The sequence below is a fragment of the Aspergillus udagawae genome (assembly GCF_001078395.1).
Source record: "Aspergillus udagawae IFM 46973 DNA, scaffold_5, whole genome shotgun sequence".
Classification (NCBI taxonomy): Eukaryota; Fungi; Ascomycota; class Eurotiomycetes; order Eurotiales; family Aspergillaceae; genus Aspergillus; species Aspergillus udagawae.
Window position 1 is genome coordinate 1,960,299 of NW_025091268.1, and position 18,662 is coordinate 1,978,960.

Sequence of the window (18,662 nt, forward strand, 5' to 3'; positions counted from 1 at the left end):
TGCGAGGGATGCGGGGAGGATCCTGGCCCCAGAAACGCAGTCGATCTAACCCGCTGAACTCACTTTGCATGTCATGCAGCAGCGAGGATGCGGGAAGGAGTCTGTTCTCCAGTTACGAGCTCACACCTCATCGTGGTGCTGGAGTCTAGTAACCTGTGCCCTCAAAAAGTACAGGTGAAGCTAAGATGAGCTCTTTCCTCTCGTTACAACTTATCCTTTCCTTGATATCTTTTATACATGTGGCCCTATTACAGAATTAGTAAAGGTGGTTCTGTCACTTTCCATGCACTCACAATTCTAGCAGCACACGATACTTTCTACAATAGAGCCTAAGCACTTTTTTTTCGAAACAAATTCATTGAGATTCGCCTTTTTAGAAACGATCATGCCCGAATTAGAGCACATCCCAGTAGACGAAAGGCAGTGGCGCTGTTTAGCAGAGACCTACGGAGCAATAAATGAGACAGTCAACACGATCCAAGTGATGCGGTCTGGGTCCTCGGTCACAGCCCAGCAATTCCACGTTCTTTGGCATCCACGTACCAGGATAAAGGACATCGGTGGGCACCATACACCGATTAAAAAGGTCGATCTTAAGGACATGGCGAAGACCTTCAAAAAGAATGAATGGTTCCCCCACGACTTCAGTTAGCAGTTTCCTGGAGAGTTGTCATCCCCGTCGAATGTCACTGGCCTTGATTCTCTCCTCCATGCACTCGCAGTTCTAGCAGCATACGATACGTTTCTACAATAGAGTCCAAGTACAAAAACCATTGAGATTCGCTTTCCTAGAAACCATCATGTCTGAATCACAGGGCATCACCATCCCCCAAAACAAAACTGAATGGCGCCAGTTAGCCGCTAAGCACGGAGCAAGCGACATGACAGTCAATACAATTCGGGAGATGAAGTCTGGGTCCTTGGTCACACCCCAGCAATTCCTTACATTCTGCGTTATTTGGCCTGAACGCAAAAGGCCGAAACATTTCTATGGTAAGATAGCCAAGAAATGGCGAAGGGCTTCAAAAAGAACAAAGCGTTCAACCGGTCCTTCGAAAGCTACCTGAGGGCTTGCTTCGCTCAGGTAATCCTGGTCGTATAACTATAGTGAGTCCGTTTGGACCCACCGTAGACATAAAAGCATGTCAATTTCCAGCAGTTCCGTACTTATCCTTCAGTCTCTTCCTACATCTGTGTTTTGGCTTGTCCTGTATCTCAATCATAACTGTGGCAGTGCCGCTGCTATAGTGATAAAAATGATTTCCCCCCGCAAAGTGGTTATTGATAGTCACCCAGCCGAAAGTTATGGTGCTCCTAGGGGCATGCCCAGTTATAGTTGTCATATCGACCTGCTGCGGTATTTGCTGTACTTAGTTGATGAGAAGGAGGTAAGGTAGTGGTGGTGCACAGAGTGGCAGTTGACAGTGGTCGTAGGCTTGTAGGCGGATAATGTTTGGCCGGGCAGTCTGATTGAGGCAATGGGGACACAGTCAGATATCTGCTGTTATTAGTGTGCTTATCTCTTGTCCATAGGAAGTAGAAATATTCAGCATACTGTCTCGGGCTAGACTGTATACTCTTTGGCAATATTTCGAGGGATTAAGTCTGAATCAACAGTTAAGCTGTTATGCAGACATCATCTTTGCAGGTAGACACCGCAGATGCTGGCGTCAGTCAGGGGAATCATATTTAGTCAGACAAGGTAAAGAAGTGTGCTGAGCAGTTATCACCTTCGCCGAATAAGTCATTGAATAAGTCATTGTTTAGGAAGGGTTGACGGTTGAGTTCTCCGCGTTGTTCGTGGACGGGATCAAAGAAAGTACACGAGGGCCATGTCTCTCGATGAAACATGTTAGATGTGGTCATGTGGATTCCACATTCTTCAACAATACCACGATTTCATAATAACCCCCAGACAGGTTCAATGCGAAGAGCTCGAAAGCTAGGAGAAAGTACATGAGTACATGTGACAAGCGTGTCGACTGGCTCAGATCAAAGGGGCCCTATCCGGCTCGAGTCGAAAGACTTAGCTCAATCTAACCTATATAACAGAATGTATGATATCAAACATCGTCGGATCCCCAGCAGCGCTAAGATGAAGAATCCGTCCAATGGCAGAGGAAGGTGGGTTAATACTTCAATCCAGAGTGACCTGTTAAGTAGACCCTCTTTGCTCCTAGTTTCATGGGAAGCGAACAATGCTTTGTAAAGGCATCTTATTAACTGCACTTGGATTTAAGCTCATATCCTCCTCCTCCTCCTTCTTCTTCTTCTCCGCCTCCTTCTTTGCCTCCTTGAATTATCTGGACTCGTCTTCTTTTTTTGTTTTTTTTCCCCATCGGCCTCTTTCACCTTGTCAGGGCGCTTTCTTGGTGTTTTTTTTTGGCGGGCGGAGGGATGAGCCCGCAGAGGTCCCCCACCCGCTGACGACGCAGAGGGAGCGAGGCGGCGCGCCCAAGGACAAACAACTGAAACATGGTGGCGCCCGCATCACCCACAAGATGCTTCTCATGGAGGTTGAATCAATATACTGACTTTTATTGGCGGGGGCGGCGGGGACAGCGGGCGGAAGGACAGGATTTGCCGGCGGGATGTCAGCGTCCGCAGATGGATGCGGAGGGAGCGGCAGCGTTGATGGTGAGGTTAACACCACTATAGCTCAGTTGGAGCTTGTCTCAGTGCTCTTCTTCTCTTCTTCCTTCTTTTGGTCCTTTTGGCCTTCTTCTTGGCCTTGGCGGGGCGCTTTCTTCTGGTTTCTTGCCAGGCGGGCGGACATCACCGTTGATGTCGTAATTATCCACCACACTTGGTGGTTGGTGGGCTGGGGGCTGGGCAGGAGGGCGGCAATTGCCGGCACCCATATTAGGAGGCCGAAGGGGTTGAGATGGTGATGGTATTCACCTCGAAGGTGTCGTTATTAACCACCGATGGTGGCTAATGGGCTTGGGGCCGTGCGACGAAGGGGCCACGGCGGAAGCCTTGATTGGTGGTGTCCTATACCAATGTTAGACAGACATCGTCCCATGAATCCAGTCCAAAGACTGCTATTGGGGCCAGAGTACCCTGGGTCACCAGGCATAAGCCTGAGGCTTTTTGCTGTCATCGGGAGATAGAAATTGCGTCTTGTAGCGCCAGCTGGCGCCGGTCCCAGCAGGCTTAACAACCCCAAAATATCAGCCAGCGACCCTAGAGACGGATTTCCGTATTGTCGTCGCAGTTTGCATCGTAAAAGAAGCCCCATTTCGGGACGTTAAGTCACTTCGCATAATTCAATGAGCTTGTCCAAGAGACTTTTACCAATGCCACGGCGTTTCTAGTCAGACTTGATGTAAATCTCCAGCTCCACTGTGTAACGACCTGCCGTCTGAAGGCCCAAGAAATTTGCAGCCGAGGCATGCCCAAGGATTTTCTCTGGTGTCGTCGGCCGATGGTCCCCGTCTGCGCTCCGCTGGCACAATGAACGGCAATCCTGCGCGTCTGCTATCCTTAATTTGTCACCGCATATATTGTTTGTCGAGTGTTCCTAACCTCAAGTCAAGGTTTGAGAATGGACTCAAATTGTAGGTAGCATTCAAAAAGGGATCTGAAGGAGATGTTTCTGAGAAATAACCCTCGCGGTTGCGATTGCTGGTGTGGAGGAGAATAAGTATTAGAAGGGATGAGAGAAGATGTGAGGAGGGAACTTAACCAACCACACATAACCAACAGGCAGTAATGCTCTCCGTCTCAGGCATACTTGCTTGCCTTAGGAAGCAACCACCTTCTACTCCAAGGAAATAGATGACAGCATTGAGCAACATGGATAGTGAAGGACTAAGCTTCAAAGACTCAGTTCGATTCCATTTGGCCCGATACATCCAAATACTCCCGGAGCAATGATATCTTCCCTATGTTGAGGATGGTGATATACCAGGACTTCACATGATTTTGTATTGGCACATATTGAGCGAAATGACCCCACTCACCCCGGGCTAAGCCCCAGGCACATTACTGTGTGGCACCTATTGGCGTATGGCATGCTTAAGAGCCGCAGCAGAAAATTGGGATTCAAATAACGCACATCCCTTCTTCATTGACTGTGTCATCGAAGATAACACCACGACGCTGTGCAGGCAATGCCGCACTCACCACGCGCTTTGCAAGCCCGTACGTTTCGATAACTTCCTTTGCTGTTAATATACCAATGTCAATGCTGACTAGGTGGCGGCCACCATGGCCAGAAACGTTCCTGGCCTTTCCGTGATCATCAAGAGGTACGCTGGTTTCTTCGATCCGACGCTGAACTGGACTGCCGCCATGCATATCGAAATGATGAAGGCTCTTCTGAATCTGTTCGATGCCTTTGCGAATATAGGGCTGGCCCACAGATCGGAACATGGAATAACGGGCAATAAGGAGTCTCGGAAGGTACGTTGATGTATCATACTAGGGACGTTCTGAGACTTCTTTGCTAATGCTCAGTAGACGGCACAATAGGACATCGTTCGGAATTGAGCCAGTTTGGGTCCGGTACGCAACTATTGAAGCCACTGAGACCCAGACTCATTGATACTTGCGATTTCTTGACCTGAATGTCTTCGGAGACCTTCGGGTTGCTCAACTGAGCAAACAATAAAAGTCCTGAATCCGCACAGTCAGCTTTCGGCCCAGTAAGCATGGTACGGGAACTACCTAGACAACTCTTCAGATACTCCCTTGCTGGCGTGTACGTGGATGAATGGGCGGACTACCGGTCAGCGTTGTTCGGGAATTGGTGCCAACAGCTTTGTGCAACACCACCCCCTCCCCCTTCCTTTTCCCCTTGCCCCTTGGATCCCTCATCGGCCTCTGTTCTCACTGAGTGCAAACCCCAACCAGCAGATGGTATGCTTACTGGTTTACTTCCTATTGTTGCATGAAGATAAGCACACTAATAATAACAGCTGTCCGGCCGTGTCCCTGTTGCCTCAATCTGACCAGTCACCTGGCCAATCGTTGTTCGTTACGACCTCTGTCAACCGCTGTGAGACACGCTACTACCACTGCTACTACTCGACCTGGCCGCGGGAGCAACACAACTTCCGCGGGGGTGACTACGGTGGGAGGGAATCATGTTTAGTACTTGAGCGGCTGCACCGCCACCGTTGCGAACGAGATGCGGGACAAGCCGAAACGCAGACGTAGGAAGAGCCGAACAAGGTGGCCAGGAGGGCTCGAATGTACCAATTACCACACTGGCAATTGCTGGCCCTTCTGTGGGGATTGTGGGCGCCGACATGTCGTTGACACTGTAATCAGGGATGCCTGAAAACTAAGTGGATAGTATTCTTCACTTGCCGAACCTCAATTGTCATGGAGAACTGTATACCTTCTTCATTGACATTTCATCTCTAACTAGTGATGATCATCATCAGCTGGGACGGCGGCGGACTTTCGTGGAATAAATTCAAGTCTCCGCTCGTCCAAATCACGAAACGTCAGCTGAACTGGTGGTAACGGGCGAGGCACAAAACAGAATGTCAATATACATATCAGATATACGTAGATCATGTATACTATAGCTCGGTTGGAGCTTGTGTTGGCGTCCTTGACTCCTTGTTGGTTTCCTCCGCGGGTTTTTCTTCTCTTCTCCTTTTCCTCCTTCCTTTTGGCCTTGTCGGGATGCTTTCTTCTTCTTGGTTTCTTGCCAGGCAGGAGGATGTCGTTTGCATGGCCATCACCGTTGAAGGTGTGATTATTCAACACCCTTGGCGGCAGGCGGGTCAGCGGCGGCAGCAGGAGTCTCGTTCGACGGTTCGAGGTCTTGTTGATGTCAATCTAAAGATCCACTATGGGGGCGAGCGTACGTACTCAAATTGTATTGGGCCCGAAAAGGCACCCAAAGTAGATTGTTTCTGAGATCTTGATTTTCCCCGTTGAGATCGAAGAAAGAGAGAGAATAGCGAGGAATTTGCCGCTTGGATGCTGAGGAGTCTGTGGCTATTAGTCACTGAACACACTGCAGGTCGGATGAATGGCGTACTTACTTGCAGTCTTTATAGAGGTGCGTCCAGTAACCCAGGAGTGGTTGACAGTCTTCGTAGGGCGAACAGTCAAACGGAAGTATTGCTATTTCTTGCGGCCGTGTTCGAAAATGTGGTTGTCGACCTTGATGCCGAACAGGCCCGCCCTGCGAGCATTGCAATTCCAGACCTTCTTGATGACAGCATTCTTCTCAACAGTGTTTCCGATTTGCACCTCTTCCTTTGTTAGCAAGGTGTAGCTCCGAGAATTGTCTTGTTTATTTGATTGAGGACAGGATATACTTACATCGTACTAGTAGACGTTGCAGGGAACTTGGTGGACGCCGCCGGCGCCAACATTGAGGCCCGGGACCAGCATGCCCCTATGTGGGATTTGGCACACTTGCCACATTTTTGCCGCTCTATATCTGAGCATTAGTATTACCACTCTTCAGGTGCTTCTCGTGAAGGCCGAATCAATATACTTCTTTTATTGTGTTGTGGGGCCGGGCAGGACGGCGGCATTTGCCAGCGAGGTGCCAGCGGTCGCAGAGGACGCCGATGAAGCCGGACGGAGATGGTGATGTTCACACACCGCAGGGGCTTGCGAGCGGGAGGGTGGCTATGACTGCGGCAACTGCCGAGATGGCATGGAGGATGGAGGATGGAGGAAGTCCTATACTGATGTCAATCCAAAGATTCGTTATCGGAGCCAGCTCAAGGTATATACTCATGTTGTTGTGGTGTGACAGGTGATTCAAGAAATTGTGAGATTTCTGAAGGGCAACAGGAAAAGGACATGGGCAAAGAAATTGTGAGGTTTCTGAAGGGCAAGCAACAGGAAAAGGAGATGGGCAGCGGGTGCTACCACACTCTTTTATTCTCGGGAGTCGGGACATGAATGATGAATCCTAGGAAAGGGCTACGGCCACCACACCTGCTACAATGCTCTGCTCTATGGACTTGAAGGTGATATCCAACATTCTGGAGGAAACAGCTCTTAGTCGATACTACCTCGCACGACGAGAACAACTCCAGGAAAATTAGAAGTCCCATCGTCATGAAGCTGCATCGACACCTTGTCCACATCATCAAGCGCATCAGGTGCCCGCACTCTGTGCTATTTAATATGACAGTAGTTCAACTTCGTTTACTACTTAGCAAGGCAAGCTCATTGAGGGCATATTTTGATCAAGACAGTATAGAGAGTAAGTCGCTGCAAGACGTTCAGCATCTATGTAGATATGTAACCTTACCAGCGGGGCTGACATCCACCCAAATTGTAATCAACCACGCAAGCGTCTCACAAACCGCGTTTACCAGAAACGATTGACTTCCAGGTTAGAAAATTCTTTTGGGATCAGCCAGGGAACACCGAACTAGATTGCCAGCATACGCAAGCATGATCGATTCAGACATGCAGTCAGGCAATACTGCCAGACGCGCTATGGAGAGAAGATGTTTACATGGACAAAAATGAAGAACGTTATCGATGCCGCGGACGAAGTATCTAGCTAATCGAGAAAGGTGACATTTCATCACACTGCCTCCTAGTATCGAGGTCACTTTTCGATGACAACCCATACGTTGAGAACTACCTTACGTTCGGTATTGTATCCAACAGTAGACTACAACAAAAGGTTTTTCTTTGAATAACTGATTCAATTGATGAAAATTACTATATACATGAATAATATATGTCATACATGAAACCACTCAGCCTTCTCCTCTTCTTTCTTCTCCCCCTCCTCCTTCTTCTTGGCCTTGTTTGGCCGCTTTCTTCTTTTCTGTTTTTTGACAGGCGGGGTGCCGGCGCCTGCAGATGTTGGGTGGGCGGATATGGTGATGGCATGTCCATCACTGTTGAAGGTGTAGTTATTAACCACCGTTGCGGGCCAGCGGCGGGTGGCTGTGCGGCACGGCTTTTCGGCAAAGTGCCGGCGCTCTCTATCCAAGTATTAGTATTGCCACTCTCCAGAGGCTTCTGCAGGAAGGTTGAATCGATATACTGACTTTCGGAAGCGAAGGCAGCGGGCGGAGATAGAGGCGTGATGCCAGTTATGGACACGAGTGCACAATTATTCAAAACCATGGGCCGGGGCGGGACTCGGGAGGAGCTGGCTGGGGCCAGGGCGGGGGGCAGTCGCCAAGATGGCGACGCCCGCAGGAGTCACAAAGGGGCCAGCAATCCTCTTTGTGGAAATTTCCACACTCCCCATATCTCTTCCGCTCTGTATCTATATTAGCATTGCCACTAGATGCTTCTCATGAATGGTTGAATCGATATACTGACTCTTAGAAGCCAGAGCTGGGGCCGGAGGAGGCGCGGGAGTGAGCTTGGGGGCGGTTGCCCAGATGGCGACGCCCGCAGGCGTCACAAAGGGGCCAGCAATCCCCTTTGTGGTATTTACCACACTCCCCGCATCTTCTCCACTCTATATCTATATTAGCATTGCCACTAGATGCTTCTCATGAAGGTTGAATCAACATACTGACTCTTGGAAGCGGGCGCGGGAGGAGCTTGGGGGCAGTTGCCCAGATGGGGACGCCCGCAGGAGTCACAAAGAGGCCAGCAATCCCCTTTGTGGTATTTACCACACTCCCCGCATCTTCTCCACTCTATATCTATTTTAGCATTGCCACTAGATGCTTCTCATGAAGGTTGAATCGATATACTGACTCCTGGAAGCGGGGGCCGGGGCCGGAGCCGGAGCCGCAGCAGCAGCAGTAGGAGGAGGAGGAGGAGGTGGAGGAGGAGGGGTGGTGGCCGAAGCCACGGCAGCGGCAGGTTCCTCGAGTGCAGGTGGCCTATACAATGTTAGACATGCATTCATCCAATCAAAAGGTCATTCTTGGGGCCAGCTCAACGTATGTACTCACATTTATATGGCTTTTGAAAGTGGTTCAAAAATGCTAGGATTTTTGAAGGACGCCCAAGTTAACTGTTTAATTTTTAGCGAGAACCGGAGACCGGCAGGTTGGCTATAAGAGGGAAATAGAGATGTTAACAAGGAATGGAAGAGATGAAAGAAGAGGTGACAGCTGCGAGGGGCGAACTGCTCGGGCTACAGAGGCTTCCATCATTCACTCAACCACAGGAAGGTGCGCATTCACATAACAAACAGGCAACAATGCTCATTTCAGGAGTACTCGCCTGTCTTAGGAAACAACGCCCATGTATTCCACGAAAAGTAAATGAGGACATTTGAGAAACATGGATAGAGGCAATTCAAGTCCTCACGAAGAAGTAAGCTTCGAAGACTTAGTGATTCCATTCTACCTGATACAAAGAGTAAATAAGACAAATGCTCCAACGACACGGATGTAGACTGAGGTAGGAAAAGACAATGCGTTAATTCAACCCCTTATCAGTTGAAAACGTAGCTCACGCGTCTCAATGCCAAAGTGGGAGTTCTAACAGATCCGAGAGCTCGCTAGAGCTTCTAAATGTAGTTGACAATGGTGGACTGTTTGGCTTTCGTGGCCTCTTTATTCACATCGCGAGTCATGTTGACGAAAGTCAACTTATTTCATAGGAGGTATTAATGACAGCTCTGAATATCGAGCAAAGGAGGTGTATATAATGTGCAGCAGACAAGTGATGTCAGTATATGGGGAATATCGATTTTCATTTACACGTTGCTGACAGTACTGCCTCTCTTCCACGGCTCAGCCCTCACTTAGAGAATCCTTCGCTATCATCAAATTGTTATTTTCTGTTTCTTCCCTGGTAGACTATACCACGTCCCAGCTCAACTAAGATGTCAGATTGCCGAGGTGGCGGGGTTTACGGTTTACCTGCATGCTCGGAGACGATCCGAGATGCCCTTTTCATATATGGGATATCGGAGGGGAAGCTGAAGACCCACGGCAACTATTTAAAGAGATGAATTGAACACAATTCAAGTGCGGGGACAACTAGCCCATTGAATTGCTCATATGATCCGTCTCCCGGCCTACTCGTCCTTGACCCCGAGCTTGAGAATATAGAACACCATGGCATCAAATCAGACCAACCGCAACAAAGTCTTTCCAGGAGGCATTCATGTTCCCTGTCTGGCCTTCTTTCAAAATAACCCCCGACAGGACATTGACTGGGACGTACAAGAGAAGCATCTCTCATTTCTTATACAATCCGGTCTACACGGAAGTACGTCCCTCTCCGCCATACCCCAACCGTACAAGGCTACAGCCTAACAACTTCAACAGTCGTCCTCGCCGGCTCCAACGGCGAAGCAGTCACACTCTCAACCGCCGAGAAAACCTCACTCGTCCAACTAACCCGCAAGCTCTCAGCCCGCCTCAACCGCCCAGAGGTAACCATCACTCTCGGCTGCGGGGGCCAATCTACCCACCATGTCATCGACGAGACCATCGCAGCCCATCAAGCCGGCGCCGATTTCGCCATGGTCCTAGTACCGAGCTACTACCACTTCGCCATGGACTCCGCCGCCATCGTGTCCTTCTTCGAAGAAGTCGCGGACCACAGCCCCATTCCCGTCATGGTGTACAATTACCCCGGTGTAGCAGCGGGGCTGGACGTCGACTCTGACATGCTGGTGAAGCTGAGCGCGCATCCGAATATCTCGGGGGCCAAGTTGACGTGTGGAGGTATCGGAAAAGTCCCCCGTGTGACGGCCAATGCGGCGAGACCGTTCAGTGTGCTCGGTGGGCAGATTGACTGGATGGGGCCAGCGATGGCCGTTGGTGCTGTCGGAGCGATTACGGGAATGGCGAATCTATACCCGAGAGTGAGTATCTTTTTCCAAGTCTGTTCATGGTGTGCTGATTGTGAACTGGCGGTAGGCGTGTGTGGAGCTGTACGATCTCTACAAGGCTGGTAAGGTCCAGGAAGCAACCGAGCTCCAGCTGAAGGCTGCCACGTCGGAATGGGCCTTTGCAAAGGGAGGAATCAACGGGAGCAAATGGGTCGTCGCCAAATTGCTGGGTTATCACGATGACAGCGCCGCTTGCCGACGACCGTATCCTCTCTTCGCGGATGCAGCCAAACAAGAATGGATGCTCGAGCTAGCCGGGAAGCTGAAGCCAGTCGAGGAGGTGCTGATCAAACGTGCAACATAGCCAGAATATCATGCTCTTATAGTACATAGGTCCAACCAATCAGTCATACACATCAAGATATAGTACAAACCCTCCCTCACACATCAAACCAGTAAACGGTCATCAACCAACCTCCCCTACAATCCCTTTCGCCCCCAACCGCCCCAAAACCCCCTTCTTCAATTTCAACATCCCCTCAATCTCCCCCAGACTCAGACCCTGCCGATCCCGCATTGTCAACGCCTGCCGAATCGTCCACGCATCCACAAACTCCCGCCCCGCAAACCCCGGGCGCCCAATCTGCTCCGCCTCCTCCTGCGCAGCCTTAGCAGCCGTCTGCCGCGCAGTGAGCACCAAAAGAGCCGGATTCGCCGCTGTCGGGAAAACAGGCTGGTTTGGGTTTTGTTGTTGGATTGGACCGGGGTTAAAGGTGCTTGTACGCGAAAAGGTAGGGTTGGGGGTAACAGGGCCGATGGAGCGAAGGGAAGCGGCGAAATCGGGGTCGCGGCCGTCGAGGTCGATGACTGGAATGTCGTTAGCTAGTTAGCTATCGTTTTCCTTCGACTGCCGGGGGAGGGATCCGTACCTGATGATTTTGTTGTGGAAGCTTGTTCCTTGGGAAGAGATTGAGCTTGGGATTGAGCTTGGAGTGGCTGTGAGAGGTTTCGTTCTCTGGGGAGTGCTTGTGGTGCTGTGCTTGGTTGTGGTGCGGCCCTGGAGACTGCGGAGGGCTGTTTGGGGTATTGGCGTCGTGAGACGGCGCTTGCGGCTGACCGCGCGGGTTTGGATGCGGAGGAGCCCATTTTCCCTCCTGGGATATACAGATAGTGACGATCTGATATTTCTCAAAGTGAGAAGCTGAGTTGGTAGAGGCGGAGAGCTTGCGGAGATTCTTCAGAAAATCAAAAGACCCGCCGGGCTAGCCCGTCTTGGTCAACGTCGTGGCCGCAGAAGTGACGTCAGGCCGTTAATTGTTATGATTGTTATGATTTTTTTTTTGTTTTATGGCTTGAAGGAGAAGGTACCAAAAGTAGTATTTTAGAGACTGAAGTAAGCTATGGTATAGTGTTGTGGTTTTTTACGCGCGATGTAAAAGGATATGAATAGTATATCAGGGTACAAGACCGGTCTTACTAGTACAAGCGCATCGCCCCATCTCCTAAGACTGCCAGTATCCAGTACTATGCGCATCTATCTGAGACCGGCAAGGCGTCTGCCCTGTACTTCACCCAGAGCGCGGCTGCCGCTGATGAATGCGACAACACCGGCCGCAGCGACAGCTGGAAGAATCTGGAAGAGTGTCCAGTGGGAGTAGTAGAGGAAGAAGATCCATTCGATGGAAACCAGGGATCCCAGGAAAACGGCATGGGGAATTGGAGCAGACTTAAAGGCGGTTGGCAGATGGTTGAGGTTGACACCAAGGAAGAGCCACTATACGAGTCAGAACATCGACGACGTTAGTTGGAGGAAAAGACTCACCAGGCCACCGAGGAGTGGAAAAGCAGCCAGCACCATTCCAATGAAAACCAGAGTCACAATGACTGGCGGGCTCTGAGGATCAGACTTGAAGATATGGTGAATCTCGGGCTGTCTGCCATATCGCGAAGCCTCGACGCTCGGTACTGGTTCGTCGGGGTTGCGGGCCACTGTCAACTGGAAGGCAGGTTCATTGTACGCCTGAGAGCTTCCAAACGACCCAATGACAAATCTGGCGTCCAGGGGTTCGGCGACGGAGAGGAATTGAACGGGGAGGTCTTTTTGAGTCTAAGCACGCAGGCCACGTCAGCTGTTGACTAACCCAGTACAGTCGACCTCTGCTTACCAGCTCAAGCCTTGATTTGCCATTTTCCTTGACGGTAAAGGGATACGAGATATCTAAGCCGGTTTTGGGATCTTGGAGAAGGAGGAAGACTTGGTGAGCGCGTTTGGCGGAGCTTCCTTCTTGTGCTGTGAGGATCACTTTAAGGGTATCGGAGCTTCCGAGCGCGACCGGTTTGGAGAGCGGCTTGTTGTCGGGGATTCTGCAATTAGTACCATTATCAGCATGTTAATTTCCTGGAAAAGTGTAATTGAATGAATTCGCTATACTTTTCCTTCAGTCCAGAACCGACACCTGCGCCTTTGGTCTGAACTGACACGGTGGCATCAGTAAACCCCCACGAGGATGCTGCTGCGGTCGGGATTGTTGCTGACGCCAGCAGACAGAGCTGGAGAGCGGTATGCCAAAGCTGCATGATGAGTCAAATAGTCAAAGAATAGAAACTAAAAGACAAAAAAGCAAGTAGTGCAGTCGAGATGACAGAACAATGCAATGTTCTGATGCAACTGCGGAGTCTTGAAGAATCGCGGAAGCGCTAAACAGCGGACCTCCAGATAAGCGCCGGGACTGCCTGATAGTAAGAGTTGGGGCATCGGCGTCCACCTGCTCCGCGCAAGCCCTAATTATTTCCCGGATTCCTGCAGTTCTGGCTGTCGGCCAAACACCTCATTCTCCCCTCGGCCAGCTACCTGCTGTCAACGTCCCTGCAGCGTCGCTGTGACATCGTCGATCGCCTCGATTATCACTCCGGTAGTGCTCGAGAATGTCGTTCCCTACAGATACCTAATTACGGGAACCTTTTTGCGCTGGTAAATCGATCGACCTGAACCTGTCCGACTCCTCGCCTCCGCTGCCCCGACAGGTAGCCACCGTCATTACCTGCCTTTCCATCAGATTTCTACATCATCCTACACTCGATATCGATACTATAAGGTCATAAATATTTGGGAATAAGGTGTGCTGGTATGTAAACATCCTGTTTGCCGCTATTCAAACAGGCCGGTCGTTGCGGAGTGGCCATTCTGCAGGGATTGCCGCTACGTCTTGTCTGCCTTTGGTTTGCTCTCATCTTGGTACCTTGGACACACTCACTAACCTTTCACTATGCATCAGGTGCTAGATTTGGCGAAAACGCAACACATCCTTCTCGCGTCTCAAAACATAGTCGGATCTCTCTCCTTTCCGTTCCTCATCCCAACTGCTACTACCGCATACTCCGCATACTTCGCATACTTCTCCAAGTCTCGAAGCACTTTACATCAGATTTATTTGAATACCTGGATCTGGATATTTACTCCAGATCACTTGCAATCTGCCAAAGTAAGTGGCAAACGCCGAGTGTTGGCATGCCTCGCGCTGTGTCCCTCGAGTCGACGCTCTCAACTAGGGCTTCAACACAAATCTTTCATTCCTCTGACCCAACGACTAACTTAGATATAGTGGCGAAAAGAGATTCTGTCCCCCACGACATGATGTCTCTAAACACTGTTTTTAATAGAACTCCTGTACGTGTCTTACCATCCCTCTTTTTTCCCATCTCTAACCGTTCTCCAGAAAACGAATTCTCGACGTAGCTCTTCTCATCACTCACGTAAATCAACAAGAGAGCCAGAGTCGACCAAGATTAAGATGGCTCAGACCTCTTACTCTCTACCTCCGACCCCTATCGCCTCTTCTTTCGAAGAATCGGCGTCCTCGACGAAGCGTCGTAAATCCCAACGTCCAGTTGATCTCAAGGACTCCCAGCCAGAAAAGAGCACCAAGACTCCGGTGCAAAAGAAAGACGATGTTCCTGATTCAGAGTCTAAAAGTGACGCCAAAAGTAGCAACCGTCATCGGAAGTCAGGCAAGCCAAATGGTCACGCTGCTGATGCAGCTGACTCGCAAGGCCATCAACTGACGACTCCTACCACTTCCAATTCTAAGCGCAAGGCGCAAGCTCCGCCGTCTAAGCCAAATTTGCGCATCTCTTTCAAAGATCCTCGGATAAAACGCAAGTCTCTGGCTACCGAGACCGAGCTGGCCAACGCATCCGGAAAGTCGTCGACCATGAGTCCTGCAACAACGCAGAACGATCGCAAGGGAAGAAAGTCCATGCCTCCGAAGCTCAACGGTGTGAGCGACGAGAAAGACACTGTCCATCCTAATTCCTCTGTCAAAGCCTCCGCTTCTCGCCCTTCTACTCCGGCTCGCATCGATCGTAAAGCCAAGCCAACATCTCAAGCCAGCGCCAAGGCGACCAAGTCTGCCAACAAGGTGGCTCCAGCTACACCAGCCAAACCTGCTACCCCCATTGCCCCCAAGTCTGAAAAAGCTGAAATAGCCGACTCGGCAACTCCCGCCGCCCAGGCTAACACAATTTCACGCGACTCTACTGCCAGATCCCGTCGTGATCGCAAGTCCAAGACCGGGACCGATCGCAGCCTTGCAGATCATATTCAAGAGACGTCGACCAAGCACAATCATAACCCTCCTGTCCAAATCCACGAGACTCCATCTCAGCCCTCTTCTGTCCCAGATCCGACCCTTGAAGCCGCTCAACCTCTTTCTCACAAGATAAACACTCGAAGCTCGCGAGCCAAAACCGCCGCTAAACTTCTGGCTGTCGATAAGCCTCTGGACTCCCCAGCGACCCTGATGGTTCTTGAGACCACCCCGTACAATGGGGAGGTCGCCGATAGCGTCGAGGGGACGCCTGTGCAAGCCTACCGTGATAACTTCCATTTCGAATATGGCCCCGAGATGTATGGTAACCGCTTCGGACTCGACGCCCAGGTGGATGGCCCGTGCTCACCGACGAGTTTATCCACTGGCACGTCCGTTGCTGCGAGGACCTCGAGTCGCATTCGGAAGCCCACCATCAAGGCTCTGGAGTCCCTGGAGTCGGAGCGACAGTTCCGCCGCTCCAGGGCTCCATCCAGCAAACCCGAGTCGACGGCGGGTCTGGGGCAGAAGAAGGGAGGTGCGGCCCAGCCTGAGCATGAGGTTCCGGCATCCGCGCAGGCGGCTGCCGCTCAGCAGCCTGACACGGCATTTATTGCCAGACGGCTGCTTGAGCTGGCGGTGACGGCTGTGTCTACAGACCCTGCGCTGGATGCCGGACTTGATGCCAGGCTGGAGAGCCTGCGCAGAGAGTTCGAAGTGGAGCAGCGGGGCCAAGATGGAGAGGGGGCGGGGTCGGAGGGAGAAAGTAGGCCAACCTCGAGCCTGGCATTCGGTATGGACAAGACGAAAGTATCGGAGCCGTGGACTGACGAGGATGGTTGGACGCATACAGGTCTTCTCAACAAGTTTGGAGAGGAGTACGTCTTTGTCTCTTCCGACTTTGAGTGGGTTCATCCCACCAACACCTACGGGGATGACCAGCTCCCCCAGCCGCCAGGGCGATTCAGATCGCGTGAACAGGTGGAGAAGGACCGGATCTTCGGGTACCCGCCGCGGCTGGGGGAGCGTAATCTCCCGCAGCAAACAAATCTCCCCTTTCGACTGGAGGACGTTGACGAGGAAAAGGCTAAGGTCAAGGCACGAGAGGGCGCCCGGCTGAGGGGCATCCCGGTTGATCGGACGATGTCGGCCGCCGAGATTGAGGCCTTGATCGCCCAGTATGACAATGCTGGGCAGAGTGAGCCCGCGAAGGAGCAGAAGCCTGCCAGTGGATCGCGCAAGAGAAGGCGCACGGAGCCCGTCAATGATACCCCTGACTCAACTCTGGGTACCAAGAGGCGGCGACAGAATCAGAGTGTTCCCAGCCCCGCTGCTGCCACCGCCACTGCCGAGAAGCCAAGTCTCACCGTGAAGTTCAAGTTCTCCAACCCCGAGAAAGCGACGGCGGTGGCAAGGCTTTTTGGAGCAATGCCATCCAGCCCACCGAAGAAACGCCTTCTCGCCGAAGTGGAGAATTACGGTGAGGCCGGTTCCCCTAAGAGACGCAAGCCAACGTCAGAGACAGCCAGCCCCGCCGAGCAGACCCTGACACCGAATGGTCGTCCGCGGCGCCGTGCGGCAACGGCTCTTATGGCCGATTTTCAATCTCATGCCGAGGAAAGGGCGCGTCGGGCCGCTCGAAAGAAGGCTGCCACTCCTTCGAAACAGGGAGGCGGGAATCCTGCGGGTGAGCCCATGAAAAGCGTATGATTCGGCTACCTGCTAGTGTCTCTTCACATGCATTCTATCTTGCCTTCTTCAAACCTCACTCTACTTCGAATTACACTTACTTCAATGGTCTCTGCCTTTCCTCGATCGCCTTCCCTCGATTGCCTTCCTCATCACGCCTCCAGTGGATTCAACCCCGCCTCACGTCACTTTGGCATCTCAAGACTTGACTATTTGTTGAGTTGATACCGCTTGGCCTATGTTTTCCTAGGTCGTTACCTCACTTCACCTGGGATGAAGTCGACCTCGTGCATTTTATTTGAAGTCGATCTACCAGCCATTACATGTCCATCATCTAATTCCTTTTTACTATTATTATCCTCTTCCCTCATCCGCAATGACGGCTGCACATTCAATCAGTCTGGGTTGAGTTTCGAATCTTCGGCTGCATCTATCTGCCTCTGGGCTGGTCATCCAGCAGAGTTATAAACAATCGGCGCGAGCAGACTATTGACTTTTATCGGCCTTCATCTTAATCCTATCCCATTTCTCCGAGGATCAAGACAATGCCGTCGAATTCTCTTCTGCTATGATGGCAAGGAGGCAATATCATCTTTACCTGATCTAATCACACTGTTGTCGCATGGCGTTACGGATTGAGTACATGCATCAAAGCATAGCGAAACATCCGGCGGACTCTGGGCTCTTCTGTTTCATTTGGCGTTTATGATAATTTCATCGTCGGTCTTGTTGTTTCATCAAAGTTTGTCAAGGTGATTGGGCCGAGCTGGACGCTGCGGACCTCCCTAGACATTTCTATCATGTTCAAGTCATCAACAGGTACTGACACGCTGCGTGTAAGGTGCCGTTGATGGCGACTGTATGTATCACTTCTTCTACCTGTACGATCTGGGGGGTTTCGAGGCATATCGGATCCGGCGTAAGCAACGGGTCATGGATGCATAAAGCAATTGATATTAGCGGCTTTTTGACTTAAGAAATGTGCCTTTGCGTTAACAGAATTACGATATCGATCAGACGGATTGGATTGTGTGATTGTAGGCAAAGAACCCCTGGTATCGTAGAAATGATTGCTAGATGCCTTAGGCATCAAGGCACCCAGGCAAACTTTTCCGCCAACCGCACACCTCATCTCGGCCCTCGACCTTGTAACAATTCAGTTCCCTGCATCAACTTCACCTTGTTCTACTTCGTAGTATAAACCAACCAGAAAAGTAAAACAATGACAAACTCTACACCTCCACCCCACCCCTCCACCTCAAAACCCAGAGTCATCGTCGACCCGCAAACCCTCTCGCAGCGACGAACGACCCGCCCCCGGACCCAAGCCCAGATCACAGATATCCGGCAGACGAAGCAGTACAAAGTCGCCGCTAGACGGTATGTCCGCTTTTCTTTATTTCTGGTACTAAATTGATGACGATGATAGGTGGTTATCGACTATTGTGGCGCTGCCGATATTTCTGTACACGTCGTGGGTGTTGTATGACCGGAGTATGTGCGCTGTCCTTGTGTGCGAATGAAATTGTGCTGATGTTTGTAGCGTATGGGAATAGTAAACCGAAGCGGTTGGGGAGACCGTCTACGGAGGAGAAGGAGAAGGAGAAGGAATAGAATATGTTTTGTTACTAGTGATGTATATTAGTGTTGACATTTAAATTCTGTCACTTAATGGTATCGGCTCAGCT

At 51.0% G+C, this 18,662-nt stretch overlaps 6 protein-coding genes across 6 annotated transcripts; 4 read left to right on the forward strand and 2 right to left on the reverse strand.

Annotated features, from left to right (window-relative positions):
• Positions 1-4,212: 4,212 nt before the first annotated feature.
• On the forward strand, positions 4,213-4,476 carry Aud_007489 (uncharacterized protein; the record flags this gene model as incomplete). The annotated part of the gene is made up of 2 exons (XM_043292379.1): positions 4,213-4,407; positions 4,465-4,476. The coding sequence occupies 2 exons, from the start codon at positions 4,213-4,215 to the stop codon at positions 4,474-4,476; spliced, it is 207 nt and encodes a 68-aa protein (XP_043148314.1).
• A 5,501-nt stretch (positions 4,477-9,977) lies between these two features.
• Positions 9,978-11,063, forward strand: Aud_007490 (dihydrodipicolinate synthase family protein; the record flags this gene model as incomplete). The annotated part of the gene is made up of 3 exons (XM_043292380.1): positions 9,978-10,131; positions 10,191-10,732; positions 10,788-11,063. The coding sequence occupies 3 exons, from the start codon at positions 9,978-9,980 to the stop codon at positions 11,061-11,063; spliced, it is 972 nt and encodes a 323-aa protein (XP_043148315.1).
• A 102-nt stretch (positions 11,064-11,165) lies between these two features.
• On the reverse strand, positions 11,166-11,845 carry Aud_007491 (uncharacterized protein; the record flags this gene model as incomplete). The annotated part of the gene is made up of 2 exons (XM_043292381.1): positions 11,166-11,566; positions 11,629-11,845. The coding sequence occupies 2 exons, from the start codon at positions 11,843-11,845 to the stop codon at positions 11,166-11,168; spliced, it is 618 nt and encodes a 205-aa protein (XP_043148316.1).
• A 388-nt stretch (positions 11,846-12,233) lies between these two features.
• Aud_007492 (putative oligosaccharyltransferase subunit ribophorin II) lies at positions 12,234-13,276 on the reverse strand (the record flags this gene model as incomplete). The annotated part of the gene is made up of 4 exons (XM_043292382.1): positions 12,234-12,473; positions 12,522-12,806; positions 12,865-13,063; positions 13,131-13,276. 4 exons carry the CDS (start codon positions 13,274-13,276, stop codon positions 12,234-12,236), a joined length of 870 nt encoding a protein of 289 aa, XP_043148317.1.
• Positions 13,277-14,333: 1,057 nt separating this feature from the next.
• Aud_007493 (putative GPI-anchored cell surface glycoprotein) lies at positions 14,334-16,995 on the forward strand (the record flags this gene model as incomplete). The annotated part of the gene is made up of 2 exons (XM_043292383.1): positions 14,334-14,366; positions 14,416-16,995. The coding sequence occupies 2 exons, from the start codon at positions 14,334-14,336 to the stop codon at positions 16,993-16,995; spliced, it is 2,613 nt and encodes an 870-aa protein (XP_043148318.1).
• A 1,201-nt stretch (positions 16,996-18,196) lies between these two features.
• On the forward strand, positions 18,197-18,588 carry Aud_007494 (uncharacterized protein; the record flags this gene model as incomplete). The annotated part of the gene is made up of 3 exons (XM_043292384.1): positions 18,197-18,354; positions 18,404-18,468; positions 18,518-18,588. The coding sequence occupies 3 exons, from the start codon at positions 18,197-18,199 to the stop codon at positions 18,586-18,588; spliced, it is 294 nt and encodes a 97-aa protein (XP_043148319.1).
• Between the last annotated feature and the right edge of the window lie 74 nt (positions 18,589-18,662).